Source organism: Sminthopsis crassicaudata, chromosome 3 (genome assembly GCF_048593235.1).
Source record: "Sminthopsis crassicaudata isolate SCR6 chromosome 3, ASM4859323v1, whole genome shotgun sequence".
Lineage (NCBI taxonomy): Eukaryota > Metazoa > Chordata > Mammalia > Dasyuromorphia > Dasyuridae > Sminthopsis > Sminthopsis crassicaudata.
In genome coordinates, this window is record NC_133619.1 from 636,603,581 (window position 1) to 636,627,908 (window position 24,328).

At 43.8% G+C, this 24,328-nt stretch overlaps 2 protein-coding genes across 3 annotated transcripts in view; one reads left to right on the forward strand and one right to left on the reverse strand.

Annotated features, from left to right (window-relative positions):
* ZFP14 (ZFP14 zinc finger protein) overlaps positions 1-10,883 on the forward strand; it is an 11,229-nt gene extending 346 nt beyond the window's left edge. Inside the window, exons 1-4 of one of the 2 annotated variants that reach the window (XM_074306662.1) lie at positions 1-384; positions 1,209-1,335; positions 1,821-1,916; positions 8,986-10,883. The exon at positions 1-384 is cut by the window's left edge and continues 346 nt beyond it. In XM_074306662.1, the coding sequence (XP_074162763.1) occupies positions 1,302-1,335; positions 1,821-1,916; positions 8,986-10,379 (1,524 nt within the window). In that variant the 5' untranslated portion in view covers positions 1-384; positions 1,209-1,301 and the 3' untranslated portion in view covers positions 10,380-10,883. The other variant, XM_074306661.1, reaches the window with a different exon arrangement.
* A 7,825-nt stretch (positions 10,884-18,708) lies between these two features.
* Positions 18,709-20,424, reverse strand: LOC141564324 (cytochrome c oxidase subunit 7A1, mitochondrial-like). The gene is made up of 4 exons (XM_074306663.1): positions 20,199-20,424; positions 19,436-19,528; positions 19,083-19,167; positions 18,709-18,864 (listed from the first exon to the last, which is right to left on the reverse strand). Exons 1-4 carry the CDS (start codon positions 20,211-20,213, stop codon positions 18,803-18,805), a joined length of 255 nt encoding a protein of 84 aa, XP_074162764.1. The 5' UTR covers positions 20,214-20,424; the 3' UTR covers positions 18,709-18,802.
* Between the last annotated feature and the right edge of the window lie 3,904 nt (positions 20,425-24,328).

Below are 24,328 nucleotides of genomic sequence, written 5' to 3' on the forward strand. Positions count from 1 at the left end.
ACAATTAGAGGTACACAGCCTTGCTGATCCTGTAACTCCCAGTAAAGACCCCCCTTCTGATAACCTTAGACAAAGCAGAAGTCCTTCCTGTTGCCTGGGCTTGAAGGGAACTTAGCACTTTATTGTATGCCCTCGTGGGCTCAAGAACTACAAGTCTTGGCACCCATGAGATACAGGGAAGGAGGAAGGAGGAATTCAATGATTAACGTGTTTAAATCAGCCTTCAGTGGGGCAGAAGTTGTGCTTTAGACTTCTGCCAGAGCCCTCTGGACAGCAGTAGTCTTACCTACCCTGTGGACAGCACACCGATCAGAAATAACACACAAGCAGCAGTAAGAAAGCCGTGGAGGCCATCCCCTCACAAAGTCGCTCTGCTAGGCCAAGGTCTGCTTACACCCAGTTCTCTTGGGACTGAAGGTCAGGCTGCCCCATGTAATCAAACCTGGCCCAGCCTTAAGTCCCCTCCAGGCTGTCAGTGGAGCTTCTAGCCACAGGGAGGGGACGCCCCATGGCCCCTGCCCTGGTCAGACCCCAGGGGCTGCCCTGATAAACACCTTGGGCAAGTTTCTCCTGAAGAGAGGAGAGTTTAAGAAATAATTATGTAATTCCCAGGAATCTCCAAGGCTGTTCTGTGGAAGAGGAAGTATTAGTCTTGTTCTTCCCAGCCCCAAAGAGCAAAACCAGGAGTGAATGGGTAGGAGCTACAGGGGAACAAGTGAAGCCTTAAATCAAGAGAATCTGCCCTTACTGGAGCTGTCCTAGGGCGGGATGGACCCTTCTGGTGCTGCAGCGGGGCTTTCCTTGGCTGATGGACATTGTAGAGGGAATCATCGTGAGTGTAGGCTGGACTGGGCAGCCCCAGAGACCCTCCCGGCTGGACCAGGCCTCTGCCTTTTCTTTGCCCAGGAGCTCCCTATATTGCAAGTGTGCTGGGGATTCCCTTAGGGCACGGGGTTCAAATTCCTGAGCAGCTACATCTTGTTCTGGGCCTCAGTTTCCTCATCTGTAATCTGAGGGCATTAGGACTCCCTGTGACCATCACACTGACTTAGTGCTCCTAGAGTCTGGCACAGCGCGTGGCACAGGACAGATGCCTAGAACCCTGAGCTTCTGACTGATGTCCCATAATGATAGCCCCCTTGGGCTGCTCCACTCTGGGGTCCTGGGGGGGTGGCCCCTGGACAAGCAGAACACGTGTGATGTTTCAGGACTCAGTGACGTTCCGGGATGTGGCCTTGGACTTCAGCCGGGAGGAGTGGGGGCTGCTGGATCCTGTCCAGAGGGACCTCTACAGGGATGTGATGCTGGAGAACTACAGGAGCCTGGTCTCCCTGGGTAAGGAGGGAGGCTGCGAATCGGCCCTTTGGGGCAGGTTGGCCCTGGAGGGCTGTTACTTCTGGGGAGCAGGGTTGCAGTCAGGGACGTGCCGGCCTCCACAGGCCTTAGTTTCCCCATTTGTGAAATTCCACCATACCTCAGGTCCTGCCTAGCTCTAACTCCAGGCCCAGCTGGGTCCCCGGCCCTTGGCAGCTCACCAGGAAGTGCTTCTGCTCCAGAAGCCTTGTCAACATCCTCAGAACCGGATGGCTTCATTGTCTGACCATCCCTCCCTCCTCTTGTTCCCAGAGTCCTCCCTAGTGCAGACACCTCTGGGGGGGGGGCAGCTCCCCTGCTGTCAATGGACACTCTTATTGTCCCTCTGAGAAATGCCCATCCAGGCCCATCACCAGACCCTGCCCCCCACCTGCCCTGCCCTGCCCAGGAGTCATATTGGGCCCACCCAGCACCTGAGCCCATCTCATTTGTCTTCCCCCTGCCAGGGCTCATCCTCTCCAAGCCTGAACTGGTCTGTCTCCTGGAACGAGGCGGAGAGCCATGGAAGCCGGACCGAGGACTCCCGGGATGCTGCTGCTCAGGTGTGTCCCAAGCTTTGTAGAGGCCAGGACCTTTGTAGTGGCCAAGGCCTTTAGAGAGGCCTGGAGCACATGGCCAGGTTGGAGACGGGAGGCTAGGACATTTGTAGAGGCCTGGACTTTCATAAAAGCCAGTATCTTTGTATAAGGCCAGGGCCTTTGTGGAGGCTAGGAGCACATGGCCAGATTGGAGATGAGAGGCCAGGCTGAGCATAACCCCTGCAAGGGCAGACCACATGCCAGGAAAGCTTGAGTGCTCTAATCCAGGGCCTCAGATTGGGAGGGAGACCACCATGAGAAGAAGTAGGCAAGACTGAATTATGACTGGATTGGAACTAAGGAGTGTGATGTTGAAAAAGGTCCAAGAAACAAAATTTCTGGGCAATTTAATCATTTTAGGAAGAAAGCCAGGTAAAAAGGGCTTTTGTTCTAAGGAAGTCAGGGACAGAGACAGAATTATCAGAGCGGTGCGGCAGCTAAGATCCCAGCAAGGTGACCAAAGGCATTACGGTTAGCAAGAACAATAGCTGAATTCTGGATTAATTAATTCCCAGCCAGCCTTAGACCCTTGTCTGGAGGGCAGATGATCTTCATCCGTTTGACTTTTCCCCTTTTTAGTGGTCCCAGAGCTCCTGAGGCTTATTTCGGTCAGTCTGTGGCCTCCCACACCTGAGCACCTGGAGGACACTTCCTTTGGCCCTGCCATCTTTATGATACTGTCAGGGTCTGTCTTGTCCCATGTTTGATAATCACAGGACCTTGTCTCTGGTAATATCTGCCCTTCTCTCCTTGATCCTTCCTCATTGGATTATTCTTGAATGACTCCTTGTTAAAGATTGAAGGTTGCGGGTCATGCTCCTGAGTCAAACACTGTTGTTGTCGTTGTTGTTGATGATGATGACGACAACCCAATACACACTGGAACCTTGGGCTCGGTGCACTTTCCAGTCATGTGGACCCAGCTGCAGTCTGCCTGCTTCTTATGCCTTTGTTGAGATCATACTCAGTGTTTAGACTTTCTTTGGAGATGAAAAGATGGGCATGTAAGTCAGCAAAGTTTGTGGGGGGGTTAATTGCAAATTTTGTCAGTATGGATCAAACCAACAGTTGATCAAATAGGCTTACAAAGCAGGGTGAAATCTTGGCCCAGATCCATGGCCTTTATCAAGGTGGGATCAAAAGGAACAGACAGTCAACAAAGTGTTTTTTGTTTCTCGACCAGTTCCAGGCCTGCCAGCTTTGGCCCTATTTCTTTCCTTCTTTCTTTATCAAAGAATATAGTTGTGGTCAATGTGCAGAAGGACCTGCTGCTGTGGAGTTTGCCTGGGGTCACCTTGACTACGGCTTCCCAGGACTTAATATGTTCGGCTCTTTCTTCTTTAAAAAGTTTGAGGTTTTCTTTTGAGAATTTTGCTGCAGAATCATTAGGTGCATCTCTATTTAGGGTTGCTGTGTAATATCTCCCTTAATCTCTCGTAATATTATCCATTAATGCTCTCAGGATGGTAGGACTTAGCTGGGTTTCACACAGAGCTTAACAGACTTATTTTTAGCTTTCTGATGCACTTTGCTGTCTTATGAAACAACTCCTTGTAGTCTTTTTCTATCCTCACTAAAGTTTTTCTAAATAAATTTATATTCCAAACTACCAAATCTGTACACATATATATATGCATATCTATATATTTGTGCATATGTGTATGTGTGTGTGTGTGTGTGTGTGTGTGTGTGTGTGTGTACTGTTCACAAGATAGTCAGAAAAAGCGATACAACGGCAATCATAAAGTCTCCCTTAAGAACTTTGGAATTGTGTGGCATGGGAGACAGGACCCCCCAGCATGGCGTGCCCTTATCAAAAGTGCTGTGCTCTGAGCAGAGCAGAATTAGCCCAAAGGAAACGCAAAATACACAAAGTCAGAGAATCCGCTCCAAATGTTCATAAGGACTGTTTGTGTCCAACCTGTGGCAGAGCGTTGCGAGCTCGTACTTGTCTGATTAGCCACAGTCGAACTATAACATAGTAACTCGACTGTAACAGTGATGTCATCTTGGTCCTCTTCAACAACAAAGGACTGCAATCAACATATACAAGTATGCATAAGGGTAGCAGGGTGACATGGGAGATAGAGCATTGGGGCTAGAGTCAGGGAGAGTCAAATCTGAGTTTAAATCTGGCCTCAGACACTTACTGGCTGTCAGACCCTGAACAAGTCAGCTATATCCTGTTTGCCTCAGTTTCCTCATCTGTAAAATGAGCTGGAGAAGGAAATGATAAGCCACTGTAGTATCTCTGCCAAAAAAATTCCAAATGGGGTCACAGGTAATCATAACTAAGTGACAAGATATATATGCATATGTAAATAAAAAATGTACATACATATATGTTAAACATAAAATATAGAGATTACGTATTATTCTATACATCTTGGATTAGTTTATTAGTATATATATAAACAATACACACACACACACACACACACACACACACACACACACACACACACTTTATGTTGACTTAATTTCTCTCTAGAATTCCTCTACCAGCTCTTCCTCCAACAGATGTTGCATTATAAACTTCCATTCCCTTCAGATAGAGCTGTTCATTCTTGCTCACCTTGAGCCCAGAGATGACATAAACCATCATTCAGTGAGATTCTCTTTCTTGTTTCTCTTATTTCATAATAAAAGTTCCTTTCATAGCCTTTCTTTAGGGCCTGGTAGGATTAAGCTGGGCCTGATAGGATTGAGCTGGGCCTGAGCTGGGCCTGAGCAATGTCTGGTAGAATTAACTTAGGCCTGATAGGATTGAGCTAGGCCTAGTAGCATTGACCCAGGCCTGGTAGAATTGAGCTAGGCCTGATAGGATTGAGCTGGGCCTGAGCTGGGTCTGATAGGATTGAGCTAGGCCTGAGCCCCAGGCCTGGTAACATTGAGCCAGGACTGGTAGCATTGAGCTGGGCCTGGGCTTGGGCTACACGTCTACTTTCACATGCTGAGGCTTCTGAGGGAGGTGGGGATGAGGTCAGAAAGTCACTCTCTCCCTGGATTAGAGAGGCCTTCTCCACTTTCTGCCTGCAGTTTCCGCCCCCCAATTCAAACAGTGATGACTGTAGCCAGGATTTATATTGTTTTTTGATATTTGCAAAGCCCTTGACAAATAGTATCTCATTTCATTTGATGTAGAGTACACCACTCTTCTTAAATAATGAAAAGATTTAGGACTATAAAGAGATAAACTAGGACAGTAAAGGAAGGTATTCTACGCCTTTGGGCAAAGGGAACTCTTCAATAATGGGTCCTCACTCTGCTTTCCAGCCCAGAGACCCCCTTCTCTAATTTTTTTTTTTAATGATCAAAATTATCTCATTTAGTATCTTATTTTTCCCCAGTTATATGTAAGAACCATTTTTAATATTTGTTTCTAAAACTTTGATTCCCAAGGCAGCTGGGTGGTGCAGTGGATAGAGCACCAGCCCTGAAGTCAGGAGGACCTGAGTTCAAATGTGATCTCAGATATGTAACACTTCCTAGCTGTGCGACCCGGGCAAGTCACTTAATCCCAGTTGCCTCAGCCAAAAAAAATCCTAGGAAAAAAAAGAAAAAAAACCTTTTGATTCTTCCTTATTATCTCCCTCCCCCTTCCCTCCCCCTCATTGAGAAGGCAAGCAATTCAATACTGGTTATGCATGTGTAGTCATGCAGAACATTTCCATAATAGTCATATTGTCCAAGAAAACAGACAAAAAAAACAAAACAAAACCTCATGAAAAATAAGTTTCAGAAGTGTGTTTTTAGACACTACTTTCTCTACTTTACTACTTTCTCTGGGGTGGATGGCAGTTTTCATAGTAAGCCCTTCAGAGTTGTCTGGTATCACTGTAATGCTGAGAAGAGCAAAGTCATTCACGGCTGATCATCTCACAACTTTGTGTCATCTTGTGCACAGTATGATGTCTGACCTTTTAAAACTGCCATCTTGCTGGTTCCCCCATTTTCACTCCAGTCGCATTCATTGATCTCCTTCAGCCTCTTTTGTCTCTTGAGAAGCAATCCCAAGTCTCCTATGTTGGGGCTTTTTTTTTTTTTCTCTCTCCAGCAGATAGTTTTCTGTGGAATCTCTACTGCCATCCGCTCATCCTGGATTTTCTCGGCTTTCCAGATACTCTGGTCAGACTAAAAAAAGCTGCCTTCTGTTTTTAAAACTCTACTTTCTCACATTACTAGCCTGCCTTGCCCAGCCTGAAGACCCCAGCACTTTACAGAGGTTACCCTCTCCCCTTTTGGGGAAATTTAATTCAAATATACATTCATGTTGTAAGAAATATTGTGACCATTTTTTCTCTGAAAACTCCTATATTGTCAATGCTTAATTAAATCATAAAATTTCAGACAAAATAAAATATTTATATCACATTCACCCCACCTCCCAAATTCAAAAGGACTTTTTTGAGCAGTTGGGAGAAAAGAGTGCTATTATAATAATAGCAATAGGCAGTTATACCATACCAGTACCCTTCTTACTCTGAGGTTAGAAACTAGGGGGGGGGGGAGATTGGCCTGGAACCTTCTGTCTTCTTTACATTATATATGCAGTCTTTCACAGCTAGGAAGTGTCTAGGGCTAGGTTTGAATTCGGGAAAATGAGTCTTCCTGACTCCAGGCCTGATGCTCTATTCACTATGGTTCCACCGGGCTGCAAACAAGCTTGGGAAAAAATAAATTATGGAGGGCCTTGAAATCCAGGGAGTCAGGTATATTCAGAGCAGTTTTAGGGAAGATCTGGATTATCACAGAAGCCAAAGTAGTTGGACTGGGCAGTAGTAAGTAACAAGGGAGAAAACAATAAATTGTAGGTCAGTGTAAAAAAATGAATACTAGCTTGGTCACTAACTTGGTCACTGACTGCGTATATAATGTAAAGAAGACAGAGGATTTGGGAAACTTGAAACTTGAAAACTTGCTTTGGTTCTTCCTCTGTAAAATAAGCTGGGCAGCCAAGCAGACCACATTGTCCTAAATGAGGTCCCAGAGATTCAGACAATAACTAAAAACACCAAACAACTGAACACTGAACAATAAAAATAACTGAACAACCACTATCACCACCACTTTATTTCCCTCTTCTGCTCTTTCTTACATTTATCTGCAACCTCTTTTCCTGGGTTGCTGTGAAAAAATCAATTTTTAGCCACCAAATGGTGGGTCAACATGAGCTATTCTCCTCCCACCCCAAGGTTATCTGTGACTTTCTTCATTAAAAGCCCAGATCAGTCTTCTTCTGTGAAACTTTCCTTCACTGCATGAAATGTTTAATAAATGTCTTCTGAGTGGAACTATCTCATATTGACCGCCATACTAAGGAAGTATGGCTTCCACACTCCATCCATACTCAAGAGTTTTATAATCTTTTTTATCAATCTCATACATGACTATATCTTGCCCTGCATCGTTGTCTTGTTTCACATGTGCTAATCTATTTTCTCCAGGTAGATGATGATCTCCTGGAGGGAAAAACTAACCTTATACTTAATTAAATAATGATAACTGACAATATGTACTTTGAGGTTGACAGGCTACTTTATATATCACCAAAGTCTAATTCTCACAACAACCTAGTAATACTATAGATATAACCCCATTTTGCAGATGAGAAAATTGAAGCTTCTAGAGAATAAATGACATGATCACACAATTAATGTCAGTGTCTTGATTTGACTCAGTTGTGTCTTGACACCAGCCTAATGTACTTTCTCCACTATACTACGACTTCTCCTATCTCCTCCCTGGACCTAAAGTTCACTCATCTACAAAATGTTGGGATTGGATTAGATGGCTTTCCAAGGCTTCTCCCATTCTACATTTTTGAACTTCTGAGCCCATCTATAGGGTTTGCAACTATTTAGTATTCAAACAATTGATCTGTTGATTAGGTATTTACTTTGGCATCAGACTCAGGAAGAATCTTTACCTTTTTATCTTTTTTTTTCTTTTTCTGAGGCTGGGGTTAAGTGACTTGCCCAGGGTCCCACAGCTAGGAAGTGTTAAGTGTCTGAGACCAGATTTGAACTTGGGTCCTCCTGAATTCAAGGCCGGTGCTCTATCCACTGCGCCACCTAGCTGCCCCCTTTTTATCTTTTAAAATAAAATTTATCTTAAAAAAAAAAAAGTAACAACTGTTGTTTCTCTGCCTTTTGTCCCAGGATATTCACTCATTCATTTCTTATTTACTGAGTACCTACTGGGCACAAAAAATGAAGTACAAAAGAAATATGATTTATCCCCTACCCTGAATATAAAGGAGTTAGAAGATGAGTAATTAAGCTCTCACAATGATTTGGATAACACATGTTATAGAACATCTGAAAAGGAAGAGAGGAAATCTTCAGGCTCCAGTGGTTATATCAGGCTTCATGGAAGGAGGTGGACCTTTAGTTGAGCTCTGAAAAGTGAATAAGATTTAGATAAATGGAAAGGAAAGGGAGAGGCACAGAACCCAATGGGTAAAGGAAGCATCCAAGGCATGAATGATCAATCCTAGTAAAGGTGAACTATGGATGTGTTGGAGTGTAGTGATGGGTAGGATAGGGTAGGTACCATTGGACTGGATTGTGGCAAAGCTTTTGAATTCCAGGTTGACTTTCATCTTTACCTGATAACTGGGAAGCCATCAAAGAAATTTTAGCTAGGGATAGATACAGTAAATTTTCAGCAAATTAAATTGGTAGCAGTGTTTAGGATACACTGGATGTAGAAGGGAAAACGTTTAGAGAGACAATATTATTGACTGCATTCTATTTCCTTTTATTCATAATTTCCTAGTTTAACTTGTCCATCCATCATCTTTTCCATCTCCCAATTCACCCTTCTGCATGGACTTTATTTTCTAAATACTAGATCTCTTCCCTCAACCCAGTACTCCTTTTCCATTTGTGCTCTTCTTACATTGCATGGACTTTTTGGATAATTCTCAAAGCCTTATAATCTTGGCAGATATTTTCAGTTCTATTATCTCCACAGCAGTTTCCTTTTTCTTAACATACAGTACAGAGAATTTTTTAAAAATTTCTTTCAGTCTGGGAGACCAATGTCAAGACCAAGGTACTATCTCCAGAGTGGGACAGTTCTGAAGGAAGACCATCCAAGAAAGTTATTACAAAGAATGGTCCCTCACAATCCAAGTTGAAAGAAGCCTGGAACTATGTGGCAAAATTGGAGGGAGAGCACAGAACTAAGAAGGGACATTTGAGGCAAGTGACAATCACACACCAGAAAATCGCCACTGAGGAGAGTGTCTCTGAATGTGGTGGATTTGAGAGGAATTTTGTGACACAACAGAGAATTCCTGAAAATGAGAGACCCCATAACTGTGATAAACATGGAAATGTCCTCAAACAGAATTCCGACCAAACTAAACACCAGAGAATCCATGCTGGAGAGAAGTCCTATGAATGTAATCAGTGTGGGAAGGTCTTCAGCCAGAACACGTGCCTTACCCAGCATCAGAGAATTCATACTGGTGAGAAACCCTATGAATGTAATGAATGTGGAAAGGCCTTCAGCCAGATCTCCTCCCTTTATTCCCATAAGAGAACTCATACTGGAGAGAAGCCTTACACCTGCAGTGAATGTGGGAAAGCCTTCAGTTACCATGCATCCCTCACTCAACATATGCAAACTCATACTGGCGAGAAGCCCTATGAATGCAGTGAGTGTGGGAAAGCTTTTAGTCGGAGTACGTATATAATTGAACATCAGAGAATTCACACTGGAGAGAAACCCTATGAATGTACTGACTGTGGGAAAACCTTCAGGTACTGCTCATCTCTTACTCAACATCAGAGAATTCACACTGGAGTAAAACCTTATGAATGCAGTGAATGTGGGAAAGCCTTCAGATACTACTCGGTCCTTACGCAGCATCGGAAAACTCACACCGGAGAGAAACCCTACGAGTGTGGCGAATGTGGGAAAACTTTCAGACAGAGCTCAGCCCTTTATTCCCATCAGAGAATTCATACGAGAGAAAAACCCTATTTATGTAGTGAATGCGGAAAAGTCTTTAGCCAGAATTCAACCCTCACTCGCCATCGGCAAACTCACACTGGAGAAAAACCCTATGAATGCAATGAATGTGGAAAAGCCTTCCGACTGAACTCGGCTCTTTTTTCACATCAGAAAACACACCCTGGAGGGAAACCCTACAAATGTAATGAATGTGGGAAAGCCTTCAGCCAGAGCTCATCCCTTTCTTACCATCAAAGAACTCATACTGGGGAGAAACCATATGAATGTAGCGAGTGTGGGAAATCCTTCAGTCGGAAGACATTCCTCACTCAACATCAGAGAATTCATACCGGGGAGAAACCTTATGTGTGTAATGACTGTGGGAGCGCCTTCAGTAGGCGGGCAGCCCTCACCAAGCATCAGAAACTGCACACTGCAGAATTAACCCTAGGGGTACAATGAAAGGGAGAAAAGTTGAACTTAGACTTTTCACTTTGTTAAATACCCAAGAGTCCAGATAACATTTCTGTCAGCTATTATGACATTGGTATGTGGGTGGGGAAAAATGTTTGGGATGGGGGGAGTCTTACTTTAGCAGTCTTCTTGGGTGGTAGAGTCATACAGATTCAAGTAGTCTGTCTGAAAATAGAATTAATACCCCCTAACTTATGAATCTATTTTAAAAAATAAAAATCTTTTTTTGGTCAAAATAATTTTTAAAATTTAATTTTTCTCATTAATAAAACTGTATCTTCTTTCTTTCCTATCTCCTTATTGAAAAAGAATGAACCTTTTTTTAACCAAAGATGTGCGGATGTGTATGGGCAAACAAAACTTCCTTCATTGTTTATGTCCCCCCCCAAAAAAAATTTCCTGCACTCTGAATCCATTACTTCTCTGTTAGGAAGTGGGGAGTATGCTTCATCGGGGGGGAGCCTCTGGAATTTTGGTTGGTCACAAAATAATTTAGACTTGAATATTAAACAATGCAATAAAATTTAAGGGTAACCTTTTAGAACAAAGAGATTAACATATAAATGATTCTTTTTTACTTTCATTAAATTTCCATGTCTTCCTAGCATGTCTAACCTTTTTATTATTATTAATTTTATAATTATAACATTTTTGACAGTACATATGCATAGGTAATTTTTTACAACATTATCCCTTCTACTCCCTTCTGTTCTGAATTTTCCTCTCCTTCCCTCCACCCCCTCCTCTAGATGGCAGGCATTCCCATACATATTAAATATCTTATAGTATATCCTAGATGCAATATATGTGCAGAACCAAATTTTGTTGTTGTTGTTGTTGTTGCAAAGGAAGAATTGGATTCAGAAGGTAAAAATAACCTAGGAAGAAAAACAAAAAATGCAAAAAGTTTACATTCATTTCCCAGTGTTCCTTCTCTGGGTGTGGCTGATTCTGTCCATCATTGATCAATTGGAATTGGATTAGATCTTCTCTATGTTGAAGTTATCCACTTCCATCAGAATACATCCTCATACAGTATCATTGTTGAAGTGTATAATGATCTCCTAGTTCTGCTTGTTTCACTCAGCATCAGTTGATGTAAGTCTCTCCAAGCCTCTCTGTATTCCTCCTGTTGGTCATTTCTTACAGAATAATAATATTCCATAACATTCATATACCATAATTTACCCAACCATTCTCCAATTGATGGACATCCATTCATTTTCCAGTTTCTAGCCACTATGAAAAGAGCTGCCACAAACACTTTGGCACATACAGGTCCCTTTCCCTTCTTTAGTATTTCCTTGGGATATAAGCCCAGTAGTAGCACTGCTGGATCAAAGGGTATGCACAGTGTGATAACTTTTTGGGCATAGTTCCAAATTGCTCTCCAGAATGGTTGGATTCTTTCACAACTCCACCAACAATGCATCAGTGTCCCAGTTTTCCCACATCCCCTCCAACATTCATCATTATTTGTTCCTGTCATCTTAGCCAATCTGACAGGTGTGTAACGATACCTCAGAGTTGTCTTAATTTGCATTTCTTTGATCAGTAGTGATTTGGAACACTCTTTCATATGAGTGGAAATAGTTTCAATTTCATCATCTGAAAATTGTCTGTCCATATCCTTTGCATGTCTAACCTTAATCCTTTTTATATCTTAAGACTTTTTCTTAGTCTCACTCCAAGTTACCCTTCCCATATCTCTATCCATTATCTTTAATTTGTTATTCTTTCCCTCCCCCACCTCCCCAGAAATACTGGTTGTTTCTGAGCTAGCCCTATATTAAGACTTGGGCACACAATCTCCTGCTTCCCCCTAAATTTTTTCACTTTTAGGTTCGAGTTTTGATGCTTTTCTCTCTCCTTCTGTCCTCCAATAGTGTATGATCCAAGGTTCAAACAAAATGATTCCTAATCAAAGGAGGCATGGTATCTCCCAATGCTCCTAATCCCGGATGAAACTTGTGCTGTACTTTCAATGTTTGCTGCCCCCAAACACATCTCTATCTCCTATATTCTCCCTGTGACTTAAGGGGCTGTGACTACTGATTAACCATAATCTTGTTACCTAAAATTTCCCACAGTACAATGGAAAGAAGCCTGTTGGACATAATGTAGGTGGTAACATAATTCCTAAAATGGTTTATATAGAATGAGTGATATAAAAGACGTCATTAAGAACGTGTGTGACTGAGACAGAAGGAGAGCTGATAATGGAGTGAGAATAAGAAGCTTTTAGCTGGACAGCTTGTGTACTGTGGGGAAGACACTAAAGGGACACTAAAAGAACTAGAGAAAGTCCTCTGGTGTACCGGCTGACCCGACAATGGAGGATTTATGGGTGGATAGTTCAGGGTCACTCAAAATGAGCAAGTCTAGAGGAGGGGCTGCAGGATACTTTGGTGAAAGAAATACTCACCCATGAAGTAATGAATCTATTGAAGTATTTAGCTAGACTCTAGTGTCCATTTCATACTCCTCTCCCATAGCTCTGGATGTACAGAAAATAAAGGGATAGTTGAAAATTAGCAAAGGGAAATATGAGCCCATGTCTGCTCTGAAAAGGGCTGGAACACACCCTGGGAGGGCAGAGAGGTGAAGGGACGGACTTCAGGGATGAGGTGTGATTGGGAAAAGCCTCCCTGGCCTGTAGCACAGGAAAACAAAGTTACCACAGTAGAAGTTAGAGATTGCCCACATTGCAAGAAACTCCAGACTCTGGGGCCATGGGACCATTGGGAGCCACGACTCCCAGTCCAACAGTCTGAGGGACAGTGAACTGGCCCCCTATTTAAAAAGTTTGAGGACCACTGCTCTATATGGTGATCAGGGACCTTTCTATAGCAGCCTTTCCCTATTGCTCAGGTTTGAACTCCTTCAAGCTGGACCATGGAGAAGCCACAGCAAGCCAGGAGGAAAAGCATGGGACACACATTCTGCCAGCGATGCCCACCCCCTTGTTTCCTAGTTCTCCCTGCTTTGCTTGCCCTTATACCAAGACTGCATTAACTGTTTTTCCTCAGCCTGTTAGACTAAAGGCTTCTGGAGGGCAGGCAGTTTTTTCCTTTTTTTCTTATTTATAATAGTTTATTTTTCCAAATACACACAAAGACAGTTTTCAACATTCTCCTTTGCAAAACCTTGTGTTGCAAAATTTTCTCCCTCCCTCCTCCCAAGACAGAAAGCAATCCGATCTAGGTTAAACGTGTGAAATTCTATTGGCCAGTTTTTTATCTCTGTATCTCCATGGGGACTTGCACAGAGTGGGCTCTTAATAAATATCTGGGGACAAGCATATGACATTCCCAAAATAAGAGTAACCTTGGATCTTGGGAATGAGCGACATAGCTCCTCTGATTCTCCGGTGGCTTGGAGATGACCCCGGACACTAATGTTCTGCTGGTGGAACATAAAGTTCCTGCCGAGCTGGCAAGACTTTATGTCCGGGCTTGGCAACAGCCGTGTCTGGTCTCCAAGGACCGGCCTAAAGTCTAATCCTCAGAGAGATGTCTGGATCCATCCTATGTCATTCTGAAGGGAAAAGCTGATAATTATCAACATGTTCTCTCTTGGTAATGATTAGGTAGCTGTTCTCTGTAATGATTCCAGAGCACTTCTCTAGAGGAAGTGGGATAAATTACTAAATAAGAGACAGTTGCTTTTCAGTCACAACCTCATTTGGGGGTTTCCTGGCAGAGACACTTTGCAAAGCCTTCTTCAGCTCATTTTACAAATGAGGAAACTGAGGCAGACAGGTGACTTGCCCAGGATCACAGCCAGTTTGTATCTTAGTGTGGATTTGAATTCAGCTTAAGCCCAGTGTCCCTGTTGTCCTTCATTCTGGAAGAGGACCAGTGGCATCATGGGCGGTGTGTTGGCTTGCCTGTAAATTGGGCTTAAGATAGAGCCTCAAAGTCATAAAAATCCAGTGACAGGACAAAGGTCAAGATGACCTTGACCTTTCTAAATTAAAGTCTTTCATGGAGATCTTCAACATGAAGAAGATCCAACTCACTTCCAGTTGATCAATGATGGACAGAAATAACTACACCCAGAGAAGGAACACTGGGAAGCGAATGTAAATTGTTAGCACTGCTGTCTGTCTACCCAGGTTACTTATACCTTCGGAATCTAATACTTAATGTGCAACAAGGAAATGGGATTTACACACATATATTGTATCTAGGTTTTATTGTAACACATGTAAAATGTATGGGATTGCCTGTCATGGGGGGGGGAGGGAGTGGAGGGGGGGGAATAATTTGGAAAAATGAATACAAGGGATAATATTTTAAAAAATTACTCATGCAAAAAAATAATAAATAAAATAAAAATAAATTAAAGTCTTTTAGGGGGCAGCTAAATGTGCAGTGGATAGAGCACCAAACTCAACCCCATTTGGAGTTCAAATCTTCCTAGCTGTGTGACCCTGGACAAGTCACTTAACCCCACTTGCCTCACTCCGCAGAATTAGTCTTTCCCAAGCCCCAGTTTGTCTGTGACAATATAAAATGGAAAGGGGGAGGTGAGAATTGAGAGAGAAGATGGCCTACTGAGTGCCTCCCCAGGCTGAAGCATCATATTTCTTTGATTCCTTTGTTCTGTGAGTCCGAGCATATCATGGTATGACTTTACAGAGATTATTGAGCCCTCAAGAACCCTTGAGAGCCAAACTCCAGTTCTTCCCCAGTGGAAGAGACTTTGGAAAGAGAGACCTTTATTAAATTTTGTCAATAAACAAAAATGGATTTTCTCTTCTTCCGATTCCCTTGTCAGGCAGGAAAGAAAAACAAGTTTGGAAACAAACTGCAGAATCAAATCAAAGTCCGGTGTCATTGGGCCTGTGCAAAAGTACCCTGACTTTTCACTCTGCACGGTGAGTCAGTCCTCTCCGGGAGGAACGCACAATGCTCCCATCTCCCATCCTCCTCTGGAACCCGACTTGGCCCCGGGTTGAAGAGGGCCCCTGAGGCTTTTGGAGCTCATTCCTCCATTGTTGCCCACCTCTGCTCCCTCACTCTGCATCTGTCTGTTCCCAGCTTTTACACAAAACGGCCCCTTCCTTTTGTCTACCAAAGATGACATCCAATGGTAACCCACCCGTTCCCCTACTGTAGTTTGTTCGGTCCCATGTTTCTGCAGGCATGGCCAGGATTTTACTGCTGCCCTTGGGTGGCAGTGCCAGGGGTGCGGAGGGTAAGAGGACTCACCAAGACATCCCTCAGTGGGCTGTAGGGGGGTCAGGGCACCCCACCCCCTGTGCTGTAGCTGGTACTTCCTCCTCCTCCTCCCATCCCTTTGGACCCCATCTCCCTCCTCCTCCTTCTCAGCCTGCCCAGCGCCCTCTGGAGCAGGTGGTGACACATCTAGTCTGGGCTGGTCCCTTAAAGGATGGAGAAGCCTCTGATGCCCTAATCTCCTAGGCCCGTCTACAGGGAATTGAGGTCAGAAATCTTCCTGGAGCGGCATCTCCTTCCTGTTGTGGCTGGTTGCCATGGTGGCCATGGGGGCAAAGCAATAATATTATATTGGAGCTAATATCCTTTAACTTCGGAAATTGCATTCATTGAATCTATTTATGATATTGTTTAATTGAATATTATGGTCCACCAGGGCCTCATTTCACTTTAACCCCAGAGCCTGAGTTACTGGACAGCTGCATCTCAAGATAATTGCTTTCCTGTGCATTCATTTCATTTTCTGCTTCCTGAGGACTCCCTAGATGTCCGCAGACTGACCACCAAAGGGGTTCGAGGCCCAAAGGCAGATTCCTGCTCTTCCAATGGTCTCTCACAGGTTCCTACGACCCAGACTCCAACCACAGGATCCAGACCCACGGGAATGTTGGAAACCATCTAGTCTAATGGTAGTGACAGATCATCACCTGTAGGTGATGCAGGGGATGGAGCACCAGACCTGTTGTCCTGAAGACCCTAAGCTCAAATCTGATCCCAGGCTCTTACTGTGTGATCCTGGGCAAGTCACCTGATTCCTTAGCTACAAGATGGGGTTCATAACAGACCTGCCTCTCTCCTCCCCCAGTATTGTTTTAAGAATTACACAAATTATAAGTGCTTAGTACAGTGCTTAGCACACAGTAGGTGCCATATAAATATGACCTATTACTACTTCCAGAGTTTGCATTTTGCAAGTTAATTTTCCAATACAAATCTCACATACTTCCTAGCTATGTGACCCCAGGCAAATCACTTAACCTGCCTGCCTCAGTTTTCTCATCTGTAAAATGAGAAAATAGCCATTCCAATATTTTTTCCAAGAAAATCCCAAACGTTGGTCAAGAAGAGCCAGACATGACTGAAATGACAACAATGACAATTTTCCAGAGTGTCTAGGTGCCCAGACTAGCCATGTTAAGCCATTGCACTAAAATAGTTTTAGAAGCCCTCTAAATTTCCTATTGTTTCTACAGGAAAATGTGTCCTGAGCCCTAAAGAGTCAGTCAGGAAACTGGAAACACTTGGAAGTTCCAGCCTCGGGAGACGAGACTGCTGGGGATTCCTCCCCTGGCTCTCCCACCCTGGAAATGGGCTTCCTCCTTACCTTATCCTAATGAGGAAAAGGGAGTTTCTGAATAGCCCTTTTCATTAATAAGAGTCATGGATGGCTTTTGGTGTTCACCCCGTTCTGGAGGGTAGTAGTTCAGGACATTGAGTCCAATCCTTACCAGACCAACTGTTACTTCAGGCCAGGAAAAGGTCAAATGACTGATATACATATTCCTCCAGTGCTTCCATTAAGTGTGTTTAGAATTTGTCAACTCTTTAAGTGCTGGGTTAGGCTAAGTGTTTATCTGCCCCTTGTCTCTTAGGAGTAATTCCACTGATGGCCCTTTTTGTTCCCACTCAGTCCTTCCTCTTTCCCTTCCCTTCCCCCTCCCCTTTTCCTTCCTCTCCTTTCCCTTCTCTTTCTTCTTCCTCTCCCCCTCCTCTTCCTCCTTTCCTTCCTCCTTCTCTCACAGCTACTGAAGATCCAGAAAGCAAAGTTCTTGCCACCAAACGTCCTTGGCACTGCCATGGCTCAATATATTGATATAGTTTTCTCTTTTTTGTGTTTTTATATGGTTTTATTAGTGAAAATGACATTTAAAAGGAGACATCACTCTTTGCTTTGCTCCTGCATCCTAAGGACCATGGGACCTTCCCATTCGACTTGTAGCAGAAACCTTCCATGCTTCTTGTGTCCCCCATTAGAATTGGTGAGCTTGGTACATGGTAAGCAATAAAGCTTCCGTCGATCAGGCTGTCCAAGCTGATGTTCTTACACACACACACGCACACACACACACACACACACACACACACACACACACACACACACACACAGAGTATTCCAGCTCCCATCTCCACACCTCGGCCTGAGTTGCCCCCATCCTGAGAGTGCTGTCCCTCTTCACCTCCTCCCTGGAGAATCACCAACTTCCTCCAAAACAAAGTTCAAGTGCCTTGCCCCCCAGAAGCCTCTTTGGATTTTCCCCAATTTCTGGTGCTCCTCCCTCCAACATCTTGCACTTATATACTTTTGTCTGTCTCCTCTGGTAAGACATAAGTTCTTTGAATTCAGGGGGACTTTTCATTTCTCTTTTTGTAATCCCAGTGCAACATATAGTATCCACCTAATAAATACTATTTGATTGAATGATAAAGAATGAATTAAAATTAAACTGGATGGAGCAGCTAGGTGGCGCAGTGGATAGAGCACCAGCCCTGAAGTCAGGAGGACCTGAGTTCAAATCTTATCTCAGACACTTGACACTTCCTAGCTGTGTGACCCTGGGCAAGTCACTTAACCCCAGCCTCAGGAAAAAAAATAAACCAGAAGAAAATAGGGGTGGGTTGTCCAAGATCTGCTTCAGATGTCCGAAAGTCCAGCAGGGAGACACGCTCCCCAAGACCACTTTACCTGCTCCAGGACCAGGATGAGTGCTTTGACTGAATCCTGTTGCCCCCCAAGTTTCCCTATGGATTGGGACCCCCAGAAAAGAGGAATTCCCAGGTCTGAAGAGGAAGCATCATGGTGAGCCCAAGGATCTGGAGAGAACTTCAGAATGGAGGCAGATGAGGAGCATCTTTTGGAATCATGAGACAGATACTCCTTATGAGGGGGTGACCCTACCAGGGGAGGCTCTCCTTCCATGAAAATTCCCCCGATTTGCCCTCTACTGGAGTTCTTTTAGAACTGGGCAGTGGGGCTGCAATAGTTTAGGGGGTTGGAGAGGATGCTGAGGGAGGAAGGATCCCAGGGGCCCAGACAGACCGACCAAAAGACAAACTCGACTAGGAGTTAGCTGAACCCGTGGGGGGAAGTTTTACTGACTCCCAGCCCCAGGCCTCACCCCAATCCGGGCTCTGGCCCCAACTTCTCCAGGCCCATCTTCCGGAGCTCTCTTACATTTTATTCTTTTGGGGAAAAGAGGCCCAGCCCAAGAAAAAGAGACTATAGCCAGTTCCTGGGAGAAAGAGGAAAGTAAGCTGTATCCCAACCTGTCCCGACCCCTCCCCGGCAGCACTCGGCACCCTCCTAGCCCACCCCCATCCCGGGCCAGGGGACACCTCGGCTGAGTAAGGCCCAGGTGCCCGGATGTGACTGAGTGACCTTCAGGACCCTGGACAGAAAGCCTCCCATTCTGGGCTAGGGCCAGCCCCGGTGCCCTTCCTGGTAACTCACCTGCCACAGATATCGTCATGGTCAGGTTAAATAGCATTTTATCTAGGGCTCCACCCTTCAGGAAGACCGGGAGGTCGTTGTTTTCCTAGGAGGGAGACCACGGGGAGCGGTGAGGGTCTACCCTCACTGCCAAGGGCTGAAGGAAGCTGCTCCAGCCTGGACTCCCAGAGGGGTTTTCCCGCCCTGCCCCTTGTGCGGAAGCCTCAGTCTCTCCCAGGGTCCCTCAGAGCCGGGGGAGGGGGAGGGGGGAGATACGTTGGGGCCCTGGGGAGAAGTAGGACGAGTACGGGTGGGGGGGATCCCCAAGGAAGGAGGCCCCCGACAGAGGGGGCAGGGCCTGGGCTCCCCCTGACCTGAAAGATTTTCTGTTTCTCCGCCACTTTGTTCTCAAAGAGATTTCTGGCGCTGGAGCTGAAGGACCGCAGAAGAGCTCTCGAACGAGACACCTAGGGTGGGGGTAGGGTGGGAAGGCACGGCCGGGGTTTAGAAGGAGCTATAATGGGGGAGGGGGGAGGCGAGGGGGGAGGGGCGCGAATCTCTGGTTTCTGGCCCCTGGATCAGGATGGAAGAATCTCAGCTTTGGAGGGATCCTCATTAATCCTGGCCAGGGTCCCCGAATAGGCCGTCAGGTGGGGGAGGGGAGGGAGGGGAGGGGCGTGGATTTGGGGGGGAACAGAGCCGACCCATTTAGCGCCACGTTTGCTGCTGTTACGCCTTTTTCTGGGTGACTCTGTCTCCCGCCCTCCCCTCGATCTCTTCTCCACTATAAGAGACTCAGGACTCAGCGAGTGTTTCTTAGCTCCGGGGAGTGACCGCGTCCGAGGCCTCTGGGAGCATCCTTCCTTTTCCTAAAGCTGCGCCTCGGTCTTATCCACACCTCCCGCTCACTGTCCCCACCCCGGCTCCGGGGGGGGGGGGTGACGGGCACGCGTCCATCCCCTCCTGGGGGGGGTGACCCTCTCGAGGGGACCAAGCGTCGCCTGTGCGGCCTGCGCGGCCTGCGCCTGCAGTGGCTGGAAAGGAACCCGACCACTCTCTGCGGGATGGAGGAAATGTCACATTCCTGCGGGTACCAGAAGGGGGTGGGGCAGGGTCCCAGGGGGTCGGGCCGCTCACCAGCAAACCCCTCATGATGCGTCCTCTGCCCGACAAGAACTTATCCCAACAGACCGAGCGCACGCGTCCGGGGCTCCTTTAACCCTCCGCCAGGCAAAGAAGTTCTCCGGGCCTCTCGAGCCGCGCCCCGACACACCGGACACACCTGCACAACTCTCAGCCTTGGGCCTGAGTTCAAGCCGCAGTATCCTTCGAGAACAGGCTCTGATTGGCGGAGGGCGTGTGGACGCAGGCGCGAGCCGGGTTCCTATTGGCCGAAAGGGAAAGGGATGGAACAAAGGAAAAGGTCTGAGCCGGAAACCTCAGGTGGGGGGAGGTGGAAGGGGGGGAGGGAGGGAGGGGGGGAGGGAGGGAGGGGGAGGGATGGGGAGGGGGAGGGGAGAACAGATTCGGCCGGGTTTGGAGCGGGAGGGCAGGAGATGCTCGTTAGCCTGCACATCCGGGAGAGTTGTTCCTTGACGCCCTGTAGAATCACTAAAGACCACGAGGCAGGCCCCCGATTTGTCCCAGCTAGGTTCCAACTCTATGTGGGCTGGTGGTGAATGCTCCCCCTCCTCATCTTCCTCTCCTCCTCCTCCCTCCCCTTTCCTTGCATTTGATTAGATTCCTTTTCCAATTTCCCCCCACAGTTTATGTAACATTGGAATTAATTGCTCTTTAAACGTGTGATAGGATTCGATGTTAAAATCATTTGGTCATTAGATTTTTTTTCCTTTGGGAGTTAATAACTTAATAAGTTTCTAAGACTGGATTGTTTAAATCCTCTATTTCTTGTTAATTACTTTCTGTTAATCTGGGCATTTTATCTTTTTGTAAATATTCATTCATTAAATCATGACTTTATTGGCATTGAATTGGGCAGGTGGTTTCTAATTTATTTCATTTGTTAGGAATTCAACTTTTTCCACTTTGATACTGCTAATTTGATTTTCTTTTAAGAAAAATAAGCTAACTAGTTTTACAGTATTTCTTGTGTTTTTAAAAACTGCTTCTAGAATTGCACATATTTAATATATATTGGACTATTTGCCTCTAGCGGAGGGGGTGACCAAGTCGGAGGCAGAAAAAACAACTGGAATCCAGAGTTTTTCGAGAGTGAATGTTGAAAACTATCTATGCATGTTTGGAAAATATAACACTTTAAAAATTAAAAAAATGATGAAACCGTTAAAATAAAAAGCTACTTCTAGTTATATCTATTAATTCAGTAGGGAACCGTTTCAATTTTCAGGACTTCAATTTTAATATTTAATTGAGGTTTTAATCTTTGCTTCAAAGTTTTTTACTGAATATAATTTTTATTGCTTCACGGTCTGTCAAAACTGTACTTAATATTTCTGCCTTTCTGCATTTATTTGTGATGTCCTACTGCATTTTGTAACAGTATCATGCATAGCTATGATTATGTATAATATGTGTATGTATGGATAAAATGTATACTCCTTTCTGTTCCCATCTAATAATCTCCAGATACTTATCATGGCTGAATTTTCTAAAATTCTGTTCAGCTCCTTCATTTATTTTTTTGGCCAGATTTACCTAATTATGAAAGGGGTAAACTGAGGTCCCTATTACAGTTTTGTTATTTCTCTCTGTAACTTATTTAACTTTTTCTTTAGGAACTTATATATATATTTTTTAAAAAGGAATTCATATACTATTCCATTTGGTACATATATGTTCAGTATTCATATATACACTTATTGTGTTTGAGACCTTTCAACAAAATGTAGTTCAAAATTATATGGGTTAAAGATTCCTTTCTAATTCCCAACCCTCATGAATCCCAATGGAAGATATCCGGGCTTTTCCAGCCCCCCCCCCCCCCATCTGAGCTCACTTGGGCTGTCCCAGTCCCCACTCTAATGATCTGCTCAGGTTTCCCCAACCCCCACCCCCAGCACAAAGAGCTTCCTCCTTGTCTAAAAACCCATTGAATCTTATTCAAATTCTAACCCTGGCTGAAGCCAGAGGCCAATCTGGGACCCCAACCCACGGGCCTCTTTCAAGATTACCAAAGGCCCCCATTATAAAAAGGGGAACCCTGGAGTCCACTCTTTGCAGGAGCCCCAACATGGCATCCTTATGCTGGCCATGTTAAGGGTTCCTGTCCACTCAGTGCCAGCCTGGCCCTGGCATCTTTCTACCTTTACCCTTACTTCCAAACCTTAAATAAACCTCTTTTATTAATCTAGGTTTTCAGGTCTGTAAATTCCTTTACAGGGATTCTTGCGCCGCTACTAGAACTCAATTAACCCTAATTTCATCTAGGTACCTCTTACCTAACGCTCATCACAAAATGTTTATCTCTTTTACATAGATCCATTTTTGCCTTTGCTTTGTCTGAGATTATGATTACTATTTCTACCTCTTTGCACTTCAACTGAAGCATGATATATATTTGCTCTATGGACATCTTTGTTTCAAATGTATTTCTTATAAACAAGGTACTATTATGTCTGTGAGAGAGTCTATGTATTATGTATATATCTACATACGAATACATAAATATATCTTTTCCTAATTGTAGGTTGTTTTGGAATGGGGATGGGGGATGAAAGGGGGGAAAAGAATAAAATAAAGAAGGTGTGCAGCAGAGAATCAAAAAACAATTTACAAGGAAGTAAAGAAATAGTGAACATTCATGAATATAATGTCTTCTACTAATATATATATATATATATACATATATATATACATATATATACGTATATATGTATATATATACATATATACATGTATATATATATACATATATATATACATATATATACATATATATACATGTATATATATATATATATATATATATATATATATATATATATATATATATATATATATATATATATATATATATATATATATATATATACTTTCTTGATCTGGTAATATATTTTGTATCCTCCCTAATGTTCTGCTGGGCACATGACAGTGTTCTCTTTTGTTTTGCTTTCTTTTGTTTTGTGTTTCTTTTGCTTTTCTTTATTTTTTTTTTTTTTTTCGATAAAATAAATTTAACAAAAACAACAAGGTACAACAGTTGTGTTCTGTTATTGTATTCTGCTTCTAATCCCTCTTGCTATCTTTTTTTTGATGTTAGATGAATTCATCCAATTCACATTTACAATTATGATTGTTATCTGTATATTTAAAATTAATCTCTCCTTTAATCTACCCTCCCTCTTATTCTCTTATTTCTACTCTATCCTTTCTCTACTGTTCTCTGTTTGAGTGAAATGCATTTCTTTATCCTATTGTATATGTATTCTTTCCTCCTTTGATCAGTTCAGATTAAAATGAGGATCAAGTGTGCCTTTGTTCATTTTCCTTTTTGTTTGTATAAACTTCTGGTATACTTCATTGACCTGGAAGAATTTTCCCCATCTTTCTTATCCTATCCTCTTCCTAGTGTACTGTATTTGCCTTCTCCCTTGCCCCATTCTTCTTCTTCTTCTTTTTTTTTTATATTGTATTTATTAGTGATAATGGTCCAATGCAGCCAATGAGCAAGCATTTTCGAATGCTGTTCTGTTTCATCTATCATTTTAATTTCTAGGGAAATTTCTTCCTTAGTAAGAATTACTAATGTCCTTTTCTCTCATTTGTATCTGTAAAATCTGTTTTCTTTTGTGAGGTCCAACCTTATCCGAACTACAATAAAAAAGACCTAGGCAGAGATCCAAGCCAATAACATTTTATAAAAGGATCCATGGCCACTTCTAACAACATAAATCTTTCTCATGGTCTGAGATGCTTTCTTCTTCCAGGACCATAGTTTTATAGTGCTTGATACTCAGACAATGCAGATGAAGCAAACTAAAAATGAAGAGCCTCTTGACCTTGCCTCTCTGGGAAGGTCTACATAAAATAATGAATCCTAAGCTGACAAAAGAACCTATGAGCAGACCTTGGCAGACCTATTTTTAATATTTTTTTTATTTTTCCAAATACATGCAAAGTTATCTTTCAACATTCACCTTTACAAAACTTTGTGTTCCAAATTTCTCTCTCTCCCTTCTCTCCTCTCCCTTCCCCTAGACAGCAATCAATCCAATATAGGTTAAATAATGTGCAATTCTTCTAAACATATTTTCCTACTCACCATGATGTCCAAGAAAAGTCAGGTC